This window comes from Daktulosphaira vitifoliae, unplaced genomic scaffold, assembly GCF_025091365.1.
Source record: "Daktulosphaira vitifoliae isolate Bord-2020 unplaced genomic scaffold, ASM2509136v1 Scaffold_1, whole genome shotgun sequence".
NCBI lineage: Eukaryota > Metazoa > Arthropoda > Insecta > Hemiptera > Phylloxeridae > Daktulosphaira > Daktulosphaira vitifoliae.
The window spans coordinates 17,394,900-17,412,000 of NW_026099572.1; the positions used below are offsets into that span (position 1 = coordinate 17,394,900).

At 28.1% G+C, this 17,101-nt stretch overlaps 1 protein-coding gene across 9 annotated transcripts in view; it reads right to left on the reverse strand.

Moving 5' to 3' along the window:
- Positions 1-3,989: 3,989 nt before the first annotated feature.
- LOC126910485 (soluble calcium-activated nucleotidase 1-like) overlaps positions 3,990-17,101 on the reverse strand; it is a 219,825-nt gene continuing 206,713 nt past the window's right edge. For 5 of the 9 annotated variants that reach the window (XM_050693103.1, XM_050693102.1, XM_050693101.1 and 2 more), the window contains exons 2-5: positions 10,059-10,127; positions 7,836-8,340; positions 4,713-5,071; positions 3,990-4,431 (exon numbers count right to left, since the gene is read on the reverse strand). In XM_050693103.1, coding sequence (XP_050549060.1) covers positions 4,219-4,431; positions 4,713-5,071; positions 7,836-8,340; positions 10,059-10,061 — 1,080 coding nt within the window. In that variant the 5' untranslated portion in view covers positions 10,062-10,127 and the 3' untranslated portion in view covers positions 3,990-4,218. The remainder of the gene's footprint in view (positions 4,432-4,712; positions 5,072-7,835; positions 8,341-10,058; positions 10,128-17,101) is intronic. The other 4 variants (XM_050693105.1, XM_050693106.1, XM_050693104.1 and 1 more) reach the window with 3 other exon arrangements.

The following is a 17,101-nucleotide window of genomic DNA, read 5'->3' on the forward strand; positions in this document are numbered from 1 at the left end:
TTTTCATTTTATAGTACATAAAATAAGCTTTAATTTGATATATGTTTAAAGGACACAGTATTTTCGGAACATTTTCAAAAATTAAGTTGAAAAAGTTAGNTAAAGGACACAGTATTTTCGGAACATTTTCAAAAATTAAGTGGAAAAAGTTAGTTTTTGTAAAAAAGTTACTATTTTAAGTCCCCCTTGTAAGCAGAATAAGTGTTAGATTTTCAAAAAAAAACGATATCAAACGAAAAGGAAATATCTAAGGTTTTAGTATAAAAAAAGTTATGTTGATTTGTTTATTTTTGAAAAAGTTATGGAAGTTTTAAGAAAAAAAAGTTAAAAAAATGACAAAACTTACTGATTTTTAAATTTGTAATTTTTTTGGATATCTCCCCCATTTGCGGGGAACGAGGAAAATTTTTTTAATTTTTAAGGGGGTATGTCTTCAACTAGATACGATTTGTGATCTTTTGACGTATTGTTGAAAGAAATCAGTCTAGTGAGAGCTGAGAAAAAGTGGCAACAGACATAAAAAAAAAAAAAAACACATCATAGTAAAATCAATACTTTATCAGCTTCGCATTGAAGCTAACAACCATTTTTACCTCTGGTTTTTCATAACTGCTTGATGCTAAGAGGAATATTGCAAATTGGTGGTAAAATCTTTTCCAATTTACCGTCACGTTCCTATCAAAGATTAAATGTTTTAGAATTTTACACTGCATTCTTTTTTAAACGAAAACACTTTCAAGTTTTTTTTTAAAGAAAACAAAACAAGTATTTAAATTAGATACATTTTAGCACGTAATTAATCGTTTAAGACCACGTTAATAATTCAGCACGCAGTAATTATTTAACACTGAATTATTTAACACACACCTGACACCATGTTGTAAATTCTTTTATTGTTAAATTAAAATAAATTAACTACAGATTTTCCTAAGAAAATGACATTTTAATATATAATATACAATTGTTACTCACAACGCTATCCGTTCACATTGAACGTCGGTAAACAACTGATAACATAGAATTAGGAGATAGAGGGTGTATTTCACAATTGTTATTTAAAACGGGAGATTAGGTTTGGACAGGATGAGAACTGTTTTTACTAATATGCACATAGTTTTAAGATTTACTTTTTTTGAAGGATGGCTTTATTATCAGACTAGGATAACAATCTAAAGACACAGGAGTAATAGTTTTAACAATAATGTAAATATTTTCTGAATCACAGAAAAATTTTTAAACATATTAACAAAATTGTTTTAGCTTCGATGCGAAGCTGATAAGGTATTAATTTTACTATGATGTGTTTTTTTTTTTTTTTTGCCTGTTGCCACTTTTTCTCAGCTCTCACTAGACTGATTTCTTTCAACAATACGTCAAAAGATCACAAATCGTATCTAGTTGAAGACATTACCCTTAAAAATTGAAAAAAATTCCCCCGTTCCCCGTAAATGGGGGAAATCTCCAAAAAAATTACAAATTTAAAAATCGCTAATTATCGAAATTTTTTCACTTTTTTTTCTTAAAACTTCCATAACTTTTTCAAAAATAAACAAATCAACATAACTTTTTTTATACTAAAACCTTAGATATTTACCTTTCATTTGATATCATTTTTTTGAAAATCTATCACTTANATTTCCTTTTCGTTTGATATCGTTTTTTTTTGAAAATCTAACACTTATTCTGCTTACAAGGGGGACTTAAAATAGTAACTTTTTTACAAAAACTAACTTTTTCCACTTAATTTTTGAAAATGTTCCGAAAATACTGTGTCCTTTAAACATATATCAAATTAAAGCTTATTTTATGTACTATAAAATGAAAAAAAAAAGTTGTCCCGACGACCTATCTTCTATGCGCAAATGGCTACCGTATTCAAAAATATGCTATTTTTCTATTAAAATTCTAGGTTTTGTATTTTAATTTACTTTAAAATATCTTATTAGGAGAATATATTGACTTTCATGAATATTATATAATTAAATTGACATAGAATAAAGATCATAAGACATAAGGAATTAAACTTATTAAGTTTTTTTTACTTTTTTATTTTCATACTAAATTTAATAATTATAATTAGTATTTATTCATATATTATATTTTAAAATCAAAGAACTACTAATCAGGATATAATTAAAGATATAAGAGTTGAGGCCGAGGTCGTAAGTTGAATTCTATTTTGTTGTATACTTTTTCACTTATTCTGAACAAAATAAATATTATAATAAAATATTAATATGTGCTTTATATAATATATAAATCACATGTGTTTAATACACTAAACTATAATACTGGAACGTAATTTAATGGTTTAATCTTTCTTAACCAATCCAACGCTCTTTCCTAAAAAAATCAAAATCTATATTCTCTCACATTAAAAATTAAAAAAAAAACTTATCAATATAAAAATTTAGAAAATCTCACAACAATTTTGATGGCCCAAGAAAAACAAAAGTAAATGTACGTCATGGTTTCCAATATTCTCAACGGACAGTTGACATAGGAATAAGTAGTATATCATAATCTACATAAATCTACAATGTCCCAAAAGTAATACAATTTAAAGTTATGATTGGGGAAAAATTAGTAAACTATGTGTTTCAAAAGAAATTTTAAGAGTTGTCAAGAAAAATACACAAGATTTGTTTTACTTCCACAAATCAGCACTTAATATATATCAAAACAGAAAAAAAAAATCTTGATCAATACTAAAATCTTAATTTCGTGGAATAATAAGAGATATCATGGATTACTAAAACTTAGTTTTAATAATCCACCAATTTCTCTAAATGAAACACTATCTACAGATTTGCATCGAAGCGTTTCTTATGATAGTGATTTTAATCACTGTCAGATATCATCTATACTTGTCCCATCTATGCCTTGTCTACACCGTGCCTCGACCCCACTGTGCTACCGTTTTTTTTTTGAAATAAAAGTTGCGTTATTATAAGAAATAATTTCAGTAGCCATAAATTTTTTACTTCTTTTTGGTGTGCCCATTTCGAACGCGAGCGATCATGTTGCTTCATGTTGTTCATTACAATGGCATATTAGGGATAAGTTGTCTTATTTGGGACAGTTATTGAAAGAATGGTCATTTAGTCCACAAAGTGCACACCGTGCCCTGCTTCTGCATAACTTTTTGTGTAAAGCCTTATCAAAGATAATTTTGACAAATTAAAGAGGAGCGGATCTAGGTGCAGCTTTATATAGAACTTTATAGATAGAATTTTTTTCAGGTAGTTAAGTTGAAAGAAATTTAAGTTATATTAGGTTTGTATGCGCAAAGGAGCTAGTATCTTGTCGCGGTAATATTCTATAAAAACCAATTATAGAAATAGGAGATTTAACTCCTTCTCAGAATTCCTCTTCCTTAGTTGCGGTTACAAGTGAATAATACCATGCGAATAAATTAAAGTCGAAGGAATTGAGACTTTTAAATTTATTTAACTTAGTTAATGATAATTAAGACATCAATTTTCTGTTTTTATAGAATCAAATATAATTTTTACTCTAGAGTCAATTGGAATTATTTGTTTTATATCGCAAATTTTTTTGTCAAATAGTTTTCCCATTTTTAATAGGTGTAATTTGCCAATATTTTGGTATAAGAAACTGACTCAATGAGAATTACTGGAGTTTAATTATAGGTACTTGAAAATGTTTTAATATTTAATTTAATCTACGCTAAACATTTTTTATTTCATCTCATAGAGCATCTTATGGTTATAACATACCACTCTAAACATATTTTTTTTGGAATGTATAAAATAAGTATATTTGATTTTTTTTTAAGCCTGATAATCTTGCAGCCCTAATGTTATATGTTTTATAATATTTTTGTAATTAATTATTGTTGTTAATGATTTAGTTTTATATTCTACTTGTAATTCATAGTTTGTATTAATTTTACTGTACTAGCTACATACCGTAGTTATGGCTACAGAAAACTAATAAATAAAGAATTAGTATTTTAGATATTTTTAGCCAATATAATATATTCAATTAATTATAATGTATATAACTAAATATTACAATATAGGATGAATCTGTTACCATAAAATACTAGATTTATCAGAAAATTAATATATTTTGTTTGGTTTCTTTTAGTTGTATAAACAAAATAACTGAACAGACAGATAGGCAATGATTAGTTTATGTATACCAATTACATTTATGTGTATTATAAACCAATAATTCTTATATTTTCATGGCTTATATAAAGTCGAATCCTTCAAATTTGTATTTGGAAACAAATGTTTCATCTAAAAGAACATTGCCATTGATATCAAAAACAGTTATGTATGTTGCTGTACAATTAGACTGTTCTTTGGATTTAATTGCAACAATAATAGAATCATTGGTCTCTGGAATAAATTTAAAGCTTGCATATCCATGAAATGGCTTAACGTCACCTACTTCTACAACCTAAATAATAAATAAAAAATTGTATGAAAATAAAAATCTATTATAGTTCTAAGTAATTGTATGTACTTAAATTTATTATAACTTTAGTGATTTAAACTTAATTATTTAAATTAAATGTTCATTTTGAATAATATAACTATCTTAATTTATACCCAAAAAAAATTAGATAAAGCTTTTTTATATTATTAAATATATTGGATATAATTACAATGAAATATTTTACATATGAGTAATATTAATTAAACTTAGGCAATAAAAATAATTAATCGCATAAATGTTACCTCGATTGATTCAAAGTTTTTAGTAGCAGACAACAAAACGTTAGTGGCTTTACCTTCATCGCTTTGAGGGTCAAATTTTTCCTTGCATAATTTTCTGGGCAAAAAAAAGTATTTTTGATGTTTATCGCTCCATTCACAAGCCTCGTGAATTATATAACCAGAGGAATCAATATGTAATTTTTCACGTAGTTTTTTATACATATTTGTCCAATCGACATGTTCTATAACTCCATCTTTATTTATTACTTTTACCCACATATTTACGTTACTCACTTCATCTTCAGAAGAAAAATATTCAGTACCATGTGATCCCACATAAAGCTTTTCACCAACTACTGTAGCCCATTCACCTTTAAAACCTATGGATATTTAAAATATGTAAATATAAATATATGATACTTCATATTTCTAACAAAAGTGTAAAAAAATAATCTTTTGTTTAAGGACTAGAACCGAAACGAAAATAACCGGTTCCAAAACCCTTAAATTCCAAAACATAATTAAAATAAAGTTTTGGTTCCATTAATTTTAGTTGCTGAATTTCAAAATTATATATTGTGGTGTGGGGCGTGATGTTTTGCGGTGGTAACATTAGTTGTTGATAAAACTCTATTGTTAGGTCGCGCCTACCGTCGTAGATGAACGGATGGATCATACGTGTGCTCTTACGGCGCCGAAAAAACACCATGTTCCCAATGCAGAAGGCAACGGGAAACCACTGCACTTATACAATTCTCAGGATATACCAATCCAATTGGTATTAACTAACCTAACGGTAGTAAAAAATAAATATATTGTGGAATAAATGAGTGATTTTTTAAATTATTTAATATAAGTTTCGAGACAACAAAGGCTTATTATTCAATTACTTGGTTAATTAGTTTGATAATAATTGACTATAACGCATTGCATCAAATTTAAATTGTGATGAATTTAGTACTATCGCACTCATAAGTGAATTTTATTATGAAATTGGGATTATTTTGGATATTCAATTTTATAATTAACACATATGAGGCATTATATAGTGTCTTTAGATATTGTTAAACTCTGACGTTTAGTGCTACCTTTCACTGTTAGTTGAGTTAATATAAATTTAATGTTGGCAAACATTATAACCCCTAGAACGTTGCGATTTTCTGTCAAAATATCCTTTTTTCTTTTCTGCGAGTTTATTTACCAACGAAAGTTGTTTACTAATTTTTACCCAAATAGGTCTAAATAATTAATATTTTAATATAATCAATATTTTTTAATAACCCCTAATATACAGGCTGTTCAGTAAATAAAGAAACAGGTAAATTGTTACAAACAATAAGAACTTTGAAAACCAGTTTCCTTACTTAATGAACATTATATACAGGGTGGCCCACCACTCACTGACAACTTAAATAACTTTTGATCCAGTTAATATTTTTAGTTGATTTTTTTTTTAAATAATAGTTATACGTTAGGTCTATAGCTATATCTCAATAATTAATTTTTTTACATTTTATTAAAAATATTAATTATTTTTAAATTTTAAATAAAATGTAAAAAAAAAATCTAAGATAGCTATTTTGTAGAGTAGAATTTAAGAAAAATTTTAGTAAAAAAATATCTTATTAATATTCAGTAGTAAATATTCTGTAGCGTTTTGAAGTTTGTGAAAATTTGAATTTTTGTATATTCAAACAAATTCAAAATCCTTCAAAGGCTGTATCTTTTTAGGGTGTATAAAACAACCATTTATTAAACAATAATGATGATTTAAGATAAAAGAAAAAAATTATTTTTTTTCCTGGGTAAAATATTTTAAATAATCTAAAAACAATATATACCATTTAGAGTAATATGAAATAAAAAAAACTAATTCTTAGACACAAAATATTTACTTATATAGATTAAGAGAATACTGATCAAGAAGCTCATATTTCTTTTAGGAAAAAATGGCACGGTGAAAGTAAACGAGTGTTTTCTAGAAAAATTCCTGTGATGCTATATAATTATTTGTAATTGATTACTTGTGATAGAAACTCTAGCATGTTCGTTACTCATTAGCTGTAAGAAACTGGTTTGAAATATTTGTTAACAAATGGTTGTTACCCTAAAAGGAAATATTGTTTAGATGATTTTGGCTTTATTCATATATATGATATTTAATATATGCTTTAATAATTATACATCAATTATAATTATCATACACCATGCAATAATTATTTGTAAATGTAAAATAGTTATATTTTCTTCATCTTCATTAAAAATTAAAAATAAGAGTTATTTAAGTTGGATCCAAAAAGACTAAATAGACTACGCCCTCCTGTTGGTCTTGCTAAATACATTGTAGGTAAATAATTACCTAAATAAATGCTACTAATATTTTATTTAATATTAACTGTCAAGTAAAATCATAAGTTGTAAATTAAAATTTGTAATTAAACTTTTAAAATACAAACAAAAATAATAAGTCACCCTGGTTCTTAGTGAGACAAAATATGGGTTTTAAAACATTTCATAACATAACATTAAACACACTATGGGTTGATTTAGCCAATTTACACCGTATAGGTGGTATTATTTGTTTTCAATATTTTGATTCAAGGGTTCTCATAAAATAGCAGATAAATTTTTTCAACCTATTTTAGTGAAAATTCAATTTACAGTTAAGATAGTAATGTAATTTTAACAAAAAAGGGTTAACCCACACCTACTACAGAAACGAAAAACCAATTAGTTGATGTTAATTTATTTAACAATTAATAATAAATTAATATTCCCCCAAAATTCTCATAAAAGTTATGAAATAATTAATTTGTTCAAACAAATTATTTAATATAAAAATAAAAAGGAGGCAATCAAATTTATGATCATTAAGCTTGTAGATCTTAATTTGTAGAAGTTTTAATACTTATAGTGAATATATCTGCAAAAAAATGTATATTATATTAAAAATAATAATAATAGTATTACAATGGTATAGTTACTCAATTTAAATTAATGTTTATAATTAAGTAATTATTCGTTAGTGTTTATCAAATAAAAATGTACTCTCATATTTTATGAAATAAAAATATTTTTTATTATTCGCTACTGATATTAAGCATTCTTGTAATTAAAAAGTTTTATAATAAAATGTATATTTACCTTTGCTACTAATACCATTTTCATCGCTTTCTTTCAAAACAACCCATTCTTTCAATGAATTTTGATTTTCGATGATATAAACTATACCTGTCTTGTCATCTACAGTCAATAATTTACCATCGTAAGTTACTAGCTCAGAGAGTTCCATTCCTCTATTATTAACAGAATTGTTAGATTTCAATACTGTATCCTCTTCTTTGTCCCAATCAATCGTCACTGTAAGGGTTGTTGAATTGTACCTTAAGTATCCTTTTTTTAAATAACTTATCCACGTATTTTTTTCTACAGAACTTTTTGATACACTATCCAAATCACAAATTATCGCTATTCGATAATTGATGGTGCCGTCATCCTGAGTTACTGGTGGCGTTAAAGGATAATTTTTATCAGTAGGTTGAACTGTATGAGTCTTTATAGTTTCATGAACGGAATCGGTTACTGGCGCGCTAAGAACATAGTTTTTAGCAATAGTAGCTAAAATAAGTATACTTATTGATTTAATAGCCTGAAATGTGAAAGTATGATGTATAATTCAAATTGTGTTTATAATTAAAAGTCTCTCAAAAATATATAACATTAAGCAATAAAACCAATATATCAAATAAGCACTCTGACTATTGATAGAACACGGTATGCTTAATCATCTATACATAATGGGAGTAACAGAATCATTACTATTCTGGAAGTGTGGAACAAATTAATTTAAAATGATATGTAATTGTGGTACCCTAGCTATATTAAGATTTAAATATTTGAAAAAATCTTTTACCAAAAAAAAGGTATTAAAAACTTAAAACTAAAAGAGATACTTAGTTTAACCAAAAAGCCAGAACTCTTAAAACATATACAGATTGAGTCACAAAGATATGACAAATTCAATAACTTTTGATCCAATTATTATTTTAAATTAATTTCTTTTTTAAATAATTTTTATACTTTAGGACTATACAATGAACATAAAATTCCATATATTTTGAATTTATTAAAAAAGTATAAAAATTTAAAATTTACGAAAAATTTTAAGATAGCCAATTTGTAGAGTAGATTTGAACAAAACATTTGTTTAAAAATATAAAGATATAAGGATGTCTGAGAAGTGCATAGATGATGTGGGAGATTGTATCAAGTGGAAGTTTAGGATAAAGGTAGCCGATCTCAAGTAATTGGGATTAAGGCAAGAAAAAAAAGAACAAGTGATTTAACTTCATTTTTTGACGATTGTTTTTTTTTCAACTCAAAACTAACTTGGTAAAAAAAATAGTATAAATTAAAATTATATAAGTTTACCATTAGTTCAGTACATTATTATTTTTTATACATAAAATATAATACACATAATAATATTATATACAAAAGATTATTAATACTGCAAACTATTTATTTATAATACTGTTTTTTAGAGCATTTTTAATGTTTATAAGCTCTATGGTATTCTATCATGTTTTTTTCTAATCTCAAGCTTTTCACTACTTAATTAATGTATTTAATTTTTTTGAGGATAATAAACTAAAAATATTTATATTTTAGCAACGATTAAAAAATAATTAACAATTAAAATTGGTGATCGTTTACTGGCACAAGTTTGAACAGTTTTAACTTAATAATTTCATAACTCTTTAGCCAATGTAATGATAAATAATGTTTTGGTCTTAAAAGTTTATTTGTGGTCTATTGATTAGTATCTACAAGGATTGAATGTTTTCATATTAATTTAAATATTATTATTAATTGTTTTTTACGAATTCCCTAAGTTGATTATGGAGTATTTTACTTAGAGCAATTTTCGTTGAACTTGATTAAATTTATTATGTAGTTTATTAAAAAATATGGCTACAATTAAATACGTTTTGTGATACTTAAACGTATTGTAGAGCAAAATCGGTCCAGAAAGTAATCGTGTTTACTGACAAAAAAAAAAAACACAACCAAGTCAAATCAAGTCCACTCGACTACGTATAGAAGCTAAAATAAAGACCATAGTAAAACAAGTAGTTAAAACAATAAAATATAAACTTACACAATTTGGTCGGTTAGCTATTATTTAACCATTTATCCAATAAAACGTTTACAAAACCATTTCAATAGTTAAACTTATATTTTCTCAATGTCACTTCAAAATAGATTTTATTATATTATATTATATTTATTAAGCTTAAAACAATTTATAGTATTTAATACTACCGATTAATCTATACAAATAAAAAATTAAAAGTTGTTACTGACCATTGCAAATTTCAAAAGCTATTTGTTTAGCTCTGAATCTTGTATATCCTCTGGAATATAGATAAAAACCAAAATTAAGAAGAATGAAAACAAATTATATAAAATTATAATAGAATATTTGTTTTTGTTATTGATGCAACTGTAAATTGATTAATTTATTTATCTTTAATTGAAATAAAATCGAATTATAGCATAAATTGCTAAAGTGTAAAGTAACTATTTTATAAACAATGATCCAGCGAACATTTGGGAATCATGAGGAATATTTCTAAAATTATTATTAATATTTTAAAAATTTTTTTTTACTTTTGTTACTTAAATATTAAATTCATTTAATTATTATAAAATTTTCTTCTTCTTCTTCCTCGCCTTAATCCCAACTACTTGGGCTGGGCCACCCTTATCCTAAGCTACCACTTGACACGATCTCCCACATCTTCTACGCTCACATCAGCTGTCCTCAAATCGCATTTAATAGCATCCCTCTATCTCTTTTTTGGTCTTCCTCTACCTCTTCTTTCTTCAACATTCTTTTCTATAACTGTACTTACAGCTTCCGATTCTTCTCTTCTCATAACATGATCAAACCATCTAAGTCTATTTTCTCTCATCTTATCCACGATTGATGCACACCTATACTCCCTCTTATATATTCGTTCCTTATTTTATCTTCTCTAGTCACTCTACTCATCCATCTAAGCATTCTCATCTCTGCTACACTCACTCTCTGCTCTACTTTCTTATCAAACGCACAATACTTCGAACCATACATCATAGCTGGTCTCACTAGTCTTGTAGAATTTACCTTTCAGCCTCATTGGAATTTTTTTATCGCATGAGACGCCGTAGCTTCTTTCCACTTCAACGCACTTAATCCTATGTCTTACTTTCTCGTCAATACCATACCTCTTTTGCACAACTGATCCTAAATAATTAAAACTTTTCATCTCTTTTGACATGTCCTCACCTATTGTCACTGATGTCCTCATTTCATCTACTTCTTGTTCTCCTTTGTCAAACTCGTACTCTATATACTCTGTCTTATATTTAATTATTATAAAATATTCTTAAATTTAATGTATATTATTTCTTATAGGGGTGCCAACTTTATTATTTTTTAATTACAACATACATAATTAACTTGTGAAAATATATGATAATGAATTATTTAAGAAAAATTACAGGTCAATAACAACATTTTTTAATATTTCAAAAATTAATCACAATTAAAAGGAACGACTGGAGATGAGAAATGGGTGAGAAGTGAGAGTGAGAAGTGACTAAACATCTTCAGGGTATTTTGAATTAAAATTTAAATTATTTAAAAATTTACATTAAAAATTATATTACTTATGATTTAAATTATTTTTAGATTTGGAAATTTCAATGACATCCACTGCATTAAGTGGGAACACCGATACTGATGATACTGATAATAGTTATGAATTGCCACCACCAAAAAAGCTGATAGGTAAACGACAAATAATTACTCCTTAACTAGTTTGTGTTATGGACAGTCGTAAAATAAGCCATAGAGCTGCTGTACACATACTTGTTGCCGTTGTTGAAGCGTTAGGGGAGAACATGGATGATTTTATTATTAATAGATCGTCAATTCAACGTTGTCGAGCTATCTTACAAAAAGAGAGGGCAGCTTCAATTAAAAATCAATTTAATGATTCCGATTTAAATGCTCTAGTATTACACTGGAATGGTAAGATTCTCCCAGATTTAGTAGACAGTAAAATAAATGATAGAATGTCAATAGTTGTTAGCAATAGTGATTCCGAAAAACTTCTCGCTAAATCAATATTAGAACAAGGGACAGCTAAAAATCAAGCATTAATGCTATATGAAACTTTAGTCCAATGAAACATAAATAAATCAGTAAAGGCTTTATCTTTCGATACAACTGCTGTAAATAGTGGTCATTCAGGAGGTACTTGTGTTTTGTTGATACGACTTTTAGAAAAAGAATTACTTTATTTACCTTACCGCCACCATATATTTGAAATTATATTCAGAAGCATTTTCGATAGTAAAATTAGTTGTTCTACTGGTAAAGACGTATCAATTTTCAAGAGATTTTAGCAGGCTTGGAATGATTCAAATAAAGAAAATTTTAAACCCTATAGTTTTGAAGTAATATTAAATATTTGAAGTAATATTTGAAAGTAATATTAAAGAAATTATAGAACCAGATTTACAGAAGATAATAATTTTTGTAGAAAATAATTTTAATACAGTACAACCAATGATTATAAAGAATTCCTCGAGTTAACATTAATTTTTTTCGGTATAAAGAGTCATAATTGTTTATTTTTTCATAAGCCAGGTGCTATTCACCATACTCGATGAATGGCCAAGGCCATTTATAGCCTCAAAATATATATATTTAGAGATAAATTTCTAAAGAGAGAAATACAATAATACGCGATATTTCTTTGTTTTTGGTACTAGTTTATGTTGAATCGTGGTTTACAGCAACTTCGGCGGTTGCATCACCATATAATGATTTAAATTTTGTTAAAAAATTATACAACTATTGTTGCGTACGAGGCAGCTAGACCGTAAGACGGCTAGTTGTGCACCGCACTAGAATGCCGTTTTACCTTAAGCCTGTTTAATAAAACGTTAATATTGATGCGGGAGTGGGTCACCTAGGAGATGACGGCTAACTATACATCCAATAAATAAACGAGAATAGACAATAATTAAATAACAAATAATCACATATATTAGAAATTCCTCAAAGAGTATCTTAAATTTAAGGGGTAACGGGGGGGCCTTAAAATACTAGTGGCCGGCGAAGCGGCATAAAACATATAGTTAATCTCAATTAAAACAAACAATAAATAACATTAATAATAATATAAAACTCAGCTGTATAGATGACGTTGTTGATGTTGATGAGTGGACTGTATGAGATCTTGTGGTAATGGTGTCGAACATCTGAGTATGACGAGTTAGTGTGTAAATCCAGTTACGTAATGGCAGATGAGAACAGAATACGGCAATGATATTGTTTAGTGATGGTCAGGGCCCAATCACTAGTGGCGTGCAAGGGCACGTAAACTTTGAGCATAAGGGTGCAATAAACAAATAATAAGAAACTATGGCGTACAACGGCCGAACAATTTACTATTCAAGCGAAGGCGCTTGCAACAGAAAAAGAGTGACACCTAAAACAAAAACGACTGACTTACGACAATGTACTGTCCATGGATGAAAAACGACACGGAGGTCATCGATTTGCTGTGATGGGTGGGCAAGGGGGTGAGTAAAGCAAGATGCTGGTGATCAGCTGTCCCACCAAATAATATAATCAATGATCTTTATAACAACTGGTCAACTAGATCCTTCTAAAGGCGTTCTGTACCATACATACTCCCCGCTTTGAATGACGAAGGCTTTCAAAATAACTTGAATGAATATGAACTTATCTTGAGATGTAGTCTTAATAGCATGAAATAACAACGTGAACAAAATATGATAAAATAAATAATAATTTAACGTAGTCTTATAAACACTTATCAAAAAATACGCGACTTTGTAAGCGAACGGTCAACGAATCAAATTGCACGGTACTTTACATTGTGTATACGAGAGACCAAATTACACGGTAGTGTTGAGTTGTAAGCTGAACACTTGCTGTTGTAAATAGTCGATGTTCTGTAATTCTGACGAAGTGCTGGTGCGTTGGTCGTTCTTAGTAAAGAGCATCGAGTTTGATCATCAGAAGGCCAATGATTGTAGATGTTCCTTTTAGCGTTGTACAAACCTTTATGAAACTTTGGTTTACAAGAATGAATATTTTGCGAAGAGTTACTAAACAATGGACGTGACATAGCTGTTAAGACTTTTTGCGGTGACGAACTGTAACGCGACTGACTTATCTTGCCTACTATTACCCAGCCGAGATAAGTATTAATTGCTGATGGCAATCCTTCAGAATGAATGGTCTTTGTATTAGGCCGATTCAAATACGGAAACATGTCACTACCGATAAGCATGTCAATACATGCCGGTTGGTCAAATTGCGGATCGGCTAATAACAAATGATCGTACCGTGCACGAACGGTAGACGTTAGACAGACAGTTGGCATTTGTGACGTTATTTTTGGTAAAATAAATAACTCTTTGCAACTGAAAATCGAATCCGTTGTATGATGAGGCACAAAAGTACAAGAAGTACAAGCTTTTACTTGACCAACCGTATTGTGAGTTAGGCCAATTAATTCTGTTTGACATGGACGACGCGTTAGTCCAATACGTGTAGCGCACTCGTCTGTAATCGCCGAAATTTGAGAGCCGCTGTCTAATAGTACGCGAACCGAATGATAATTACCATATTCATCTGAAACACGAACAACAGCCGTACCAAGCACTACAGTGCAATTCGTACGTGCAGTACCGGCAAACTGGATGTTTGATTCTTCAGATGGAGATAGTTTAGAGTCTGACGTAATATTAGTCGATGATACATTCGATTTGAAATCCATGTGTAGCATTGTATGATGAAGCTTATTACATTGTCTACAAGTGGACGTAGAAGTACAAGCGTTGACCTTATGAGAAGGACTCATGCACGAGAAACATAATTTGTTTGATTTGACAAAATTACGACGTCTTTGAACTGATAACAATTTGAATGCCGGACAACGATAGAGTGTATGCGTGTCTGTGGTGCAACAAATACACTTATTATTGCTAGACGACGCAGCGCATGATGTCAAGGGAGACATTTGAGAATCAACGGTAGATACATAAAAAACATTATTCGAATAAGACGAATTTTGATTATGGCGTGTGTCTATGTTCTCAAAACAGCTACTGTTTTCCAATATCTTACAGCGCTTATTAACAAATTTAAGTAAAACATCAAATGTTGGAATTTCTGTTTGATGTATATCGCTTTCAAATATATCTTTATAACAACTGGTCAACTAAAGTCGCGGCACAGAGAAGACGTAACATAGTTGGATCAAGTATAATGATATCTGACAGTGATTAAAATCACTATCATATAAAAAGATTCGATGCCAATCTATAGATAGTGTTTAATTTTAAAAAATCGATGGATTATTCCAAAAGCTATATGATTTCCTACATCCTTATTTATATCCTGATTACAAGTTTTATGATTTATAAGTGTGATATATGAATAAATATATATACATATCTATTTACAATAGATAAATATTAGAAAGGGAAATGATTTTATTTAAAAAAAAAAGTATGTCGAATGAAATAAATATATAAATATTATTCCTCATAAGACAATTGTATTGATCCATACATTATTCAAAAAGTTATAGTATTTTAAAGTTAAAAATGTAAAATATAAAATCGAGAATTTTAACATGAAAATGGCATATGGTAGCCATTTTCACCGTGAAGACAAAATAAAGTCTGAAATTTTTCTTTTTCATTTTAAGTATATTATATGATCTTTAATTTAATATATATATATATTAAAGTGTCAGACTTAACGGAACACTTACAAAAATGAAGTTGAAAAAGTTAATTTTTTGTAAAAAAGTTGTCATTTTAAATCCACCCTTGTTGGCAGGTAATGGGTCAGATTAATAAAAAAAATATATTAAATGATAGGTAAAGACATCGTGCATCTTAAATAAAAATTTATTTGGTCATTTTAGAAAAAGTTATGGCAGTTATATGTAAAAATAATTGAAAAAATGTCGAAAATTAGCGATTTTTAAATTTGTAATTTTTTTTGACATTTCCCTCATTTATGGGGAACGAGAGAAACTTTTTCTATTTTTGAAAGTAATGTCTTCGACTAGATACGATTTATTAAATTTTGACGTATCGCTGAAAGCAATCGGTTCGGTGAGAGCTGAGAAAGTGGTAACAGACACAAAAAAAAACAAAAAAACAAAACATATAGTAAAATTAATAACTTCTCAGCTTCGCATTGAAGCTAAAAAAACGGAGGACAAAAAAAATATAGGAGCAAAACAAAAAACAGAAACGTGGTTTTCCACCATTGAATACATGAACAACAAAAAACCCAGCACACAGAAGATCGCGGCACAGTAGTGACGTGGCATAGTTGGATTAAGTATAATGATATCTGACAGTGATTAAAATCACAATCATAAATTCATTTTAAAAAATTATTTGATTTTTCAAAAGCTACATGATCTGCTATTTCCTTATTTATATTCTAATTAAGATAAAGTATGTTAAATAAAAGAGGGATATAAATATTATTTTTCATGAAAATATTGTATTAATCCATACACTTTTCAATAAGTTATAGCATAATAAAGTTAAAAATATAAAATACAAAATCGAGAATTTTCACACAAAAATAGCATTTGGTAGTCATTTTCACCGTGAAGACAAAATAATGTCCAATATTTCTTTTTTTCGTGATAAAGTATATTACATTAGCTTCAATTTAAGATATATATAAAAGTTTCAGACTTTCGGGAACACTTTCAAAGATTAAGTTGAAAAAATTAATTTTTTGTGAAAAAGTTAGCATTTTGAAACCCTTCCTGTGGGCAGGTAAAGAGTCAAATCTTTTTAAAAATATATCAAATGATAGGTAAATACCTAAGGTATTTATATATAAAAAAAAAAATAGTGATTCAGTTATTTTTAAAAAAGTTATGACAATTTTAAGTAAAAAAAAAAAAAATGAAAAAATGTCGAAAGTTAGGGATTTTTAAATTTGTAATTTTTTGGGAGTTTTTCCCCATTTTCGGGGAACGCAGGAAATTTTTTCAATTTTTGAGGGTAATGTTTTCGACTAGATACGATTTGTGTTTTTTTGACGTATCGTTGAAAGAAATTGGTTCTGTGAGAGCTGAGAGAAAGTGGTAACAGATACAAAAGAGTAAAAAAATTAAAAATTAAAAAAAAACCACATCTTAGTATAACCAATATTTTCATAGCTTCGATGCGAAGCTAAAAAATGTATGCCATTGTACCTCAGTAGTCTAGTGGAGAAAGAGCATTGACGCACAATCATATAATAATGACCGGTGGGGACGATGACAGCTGGTGGTGGT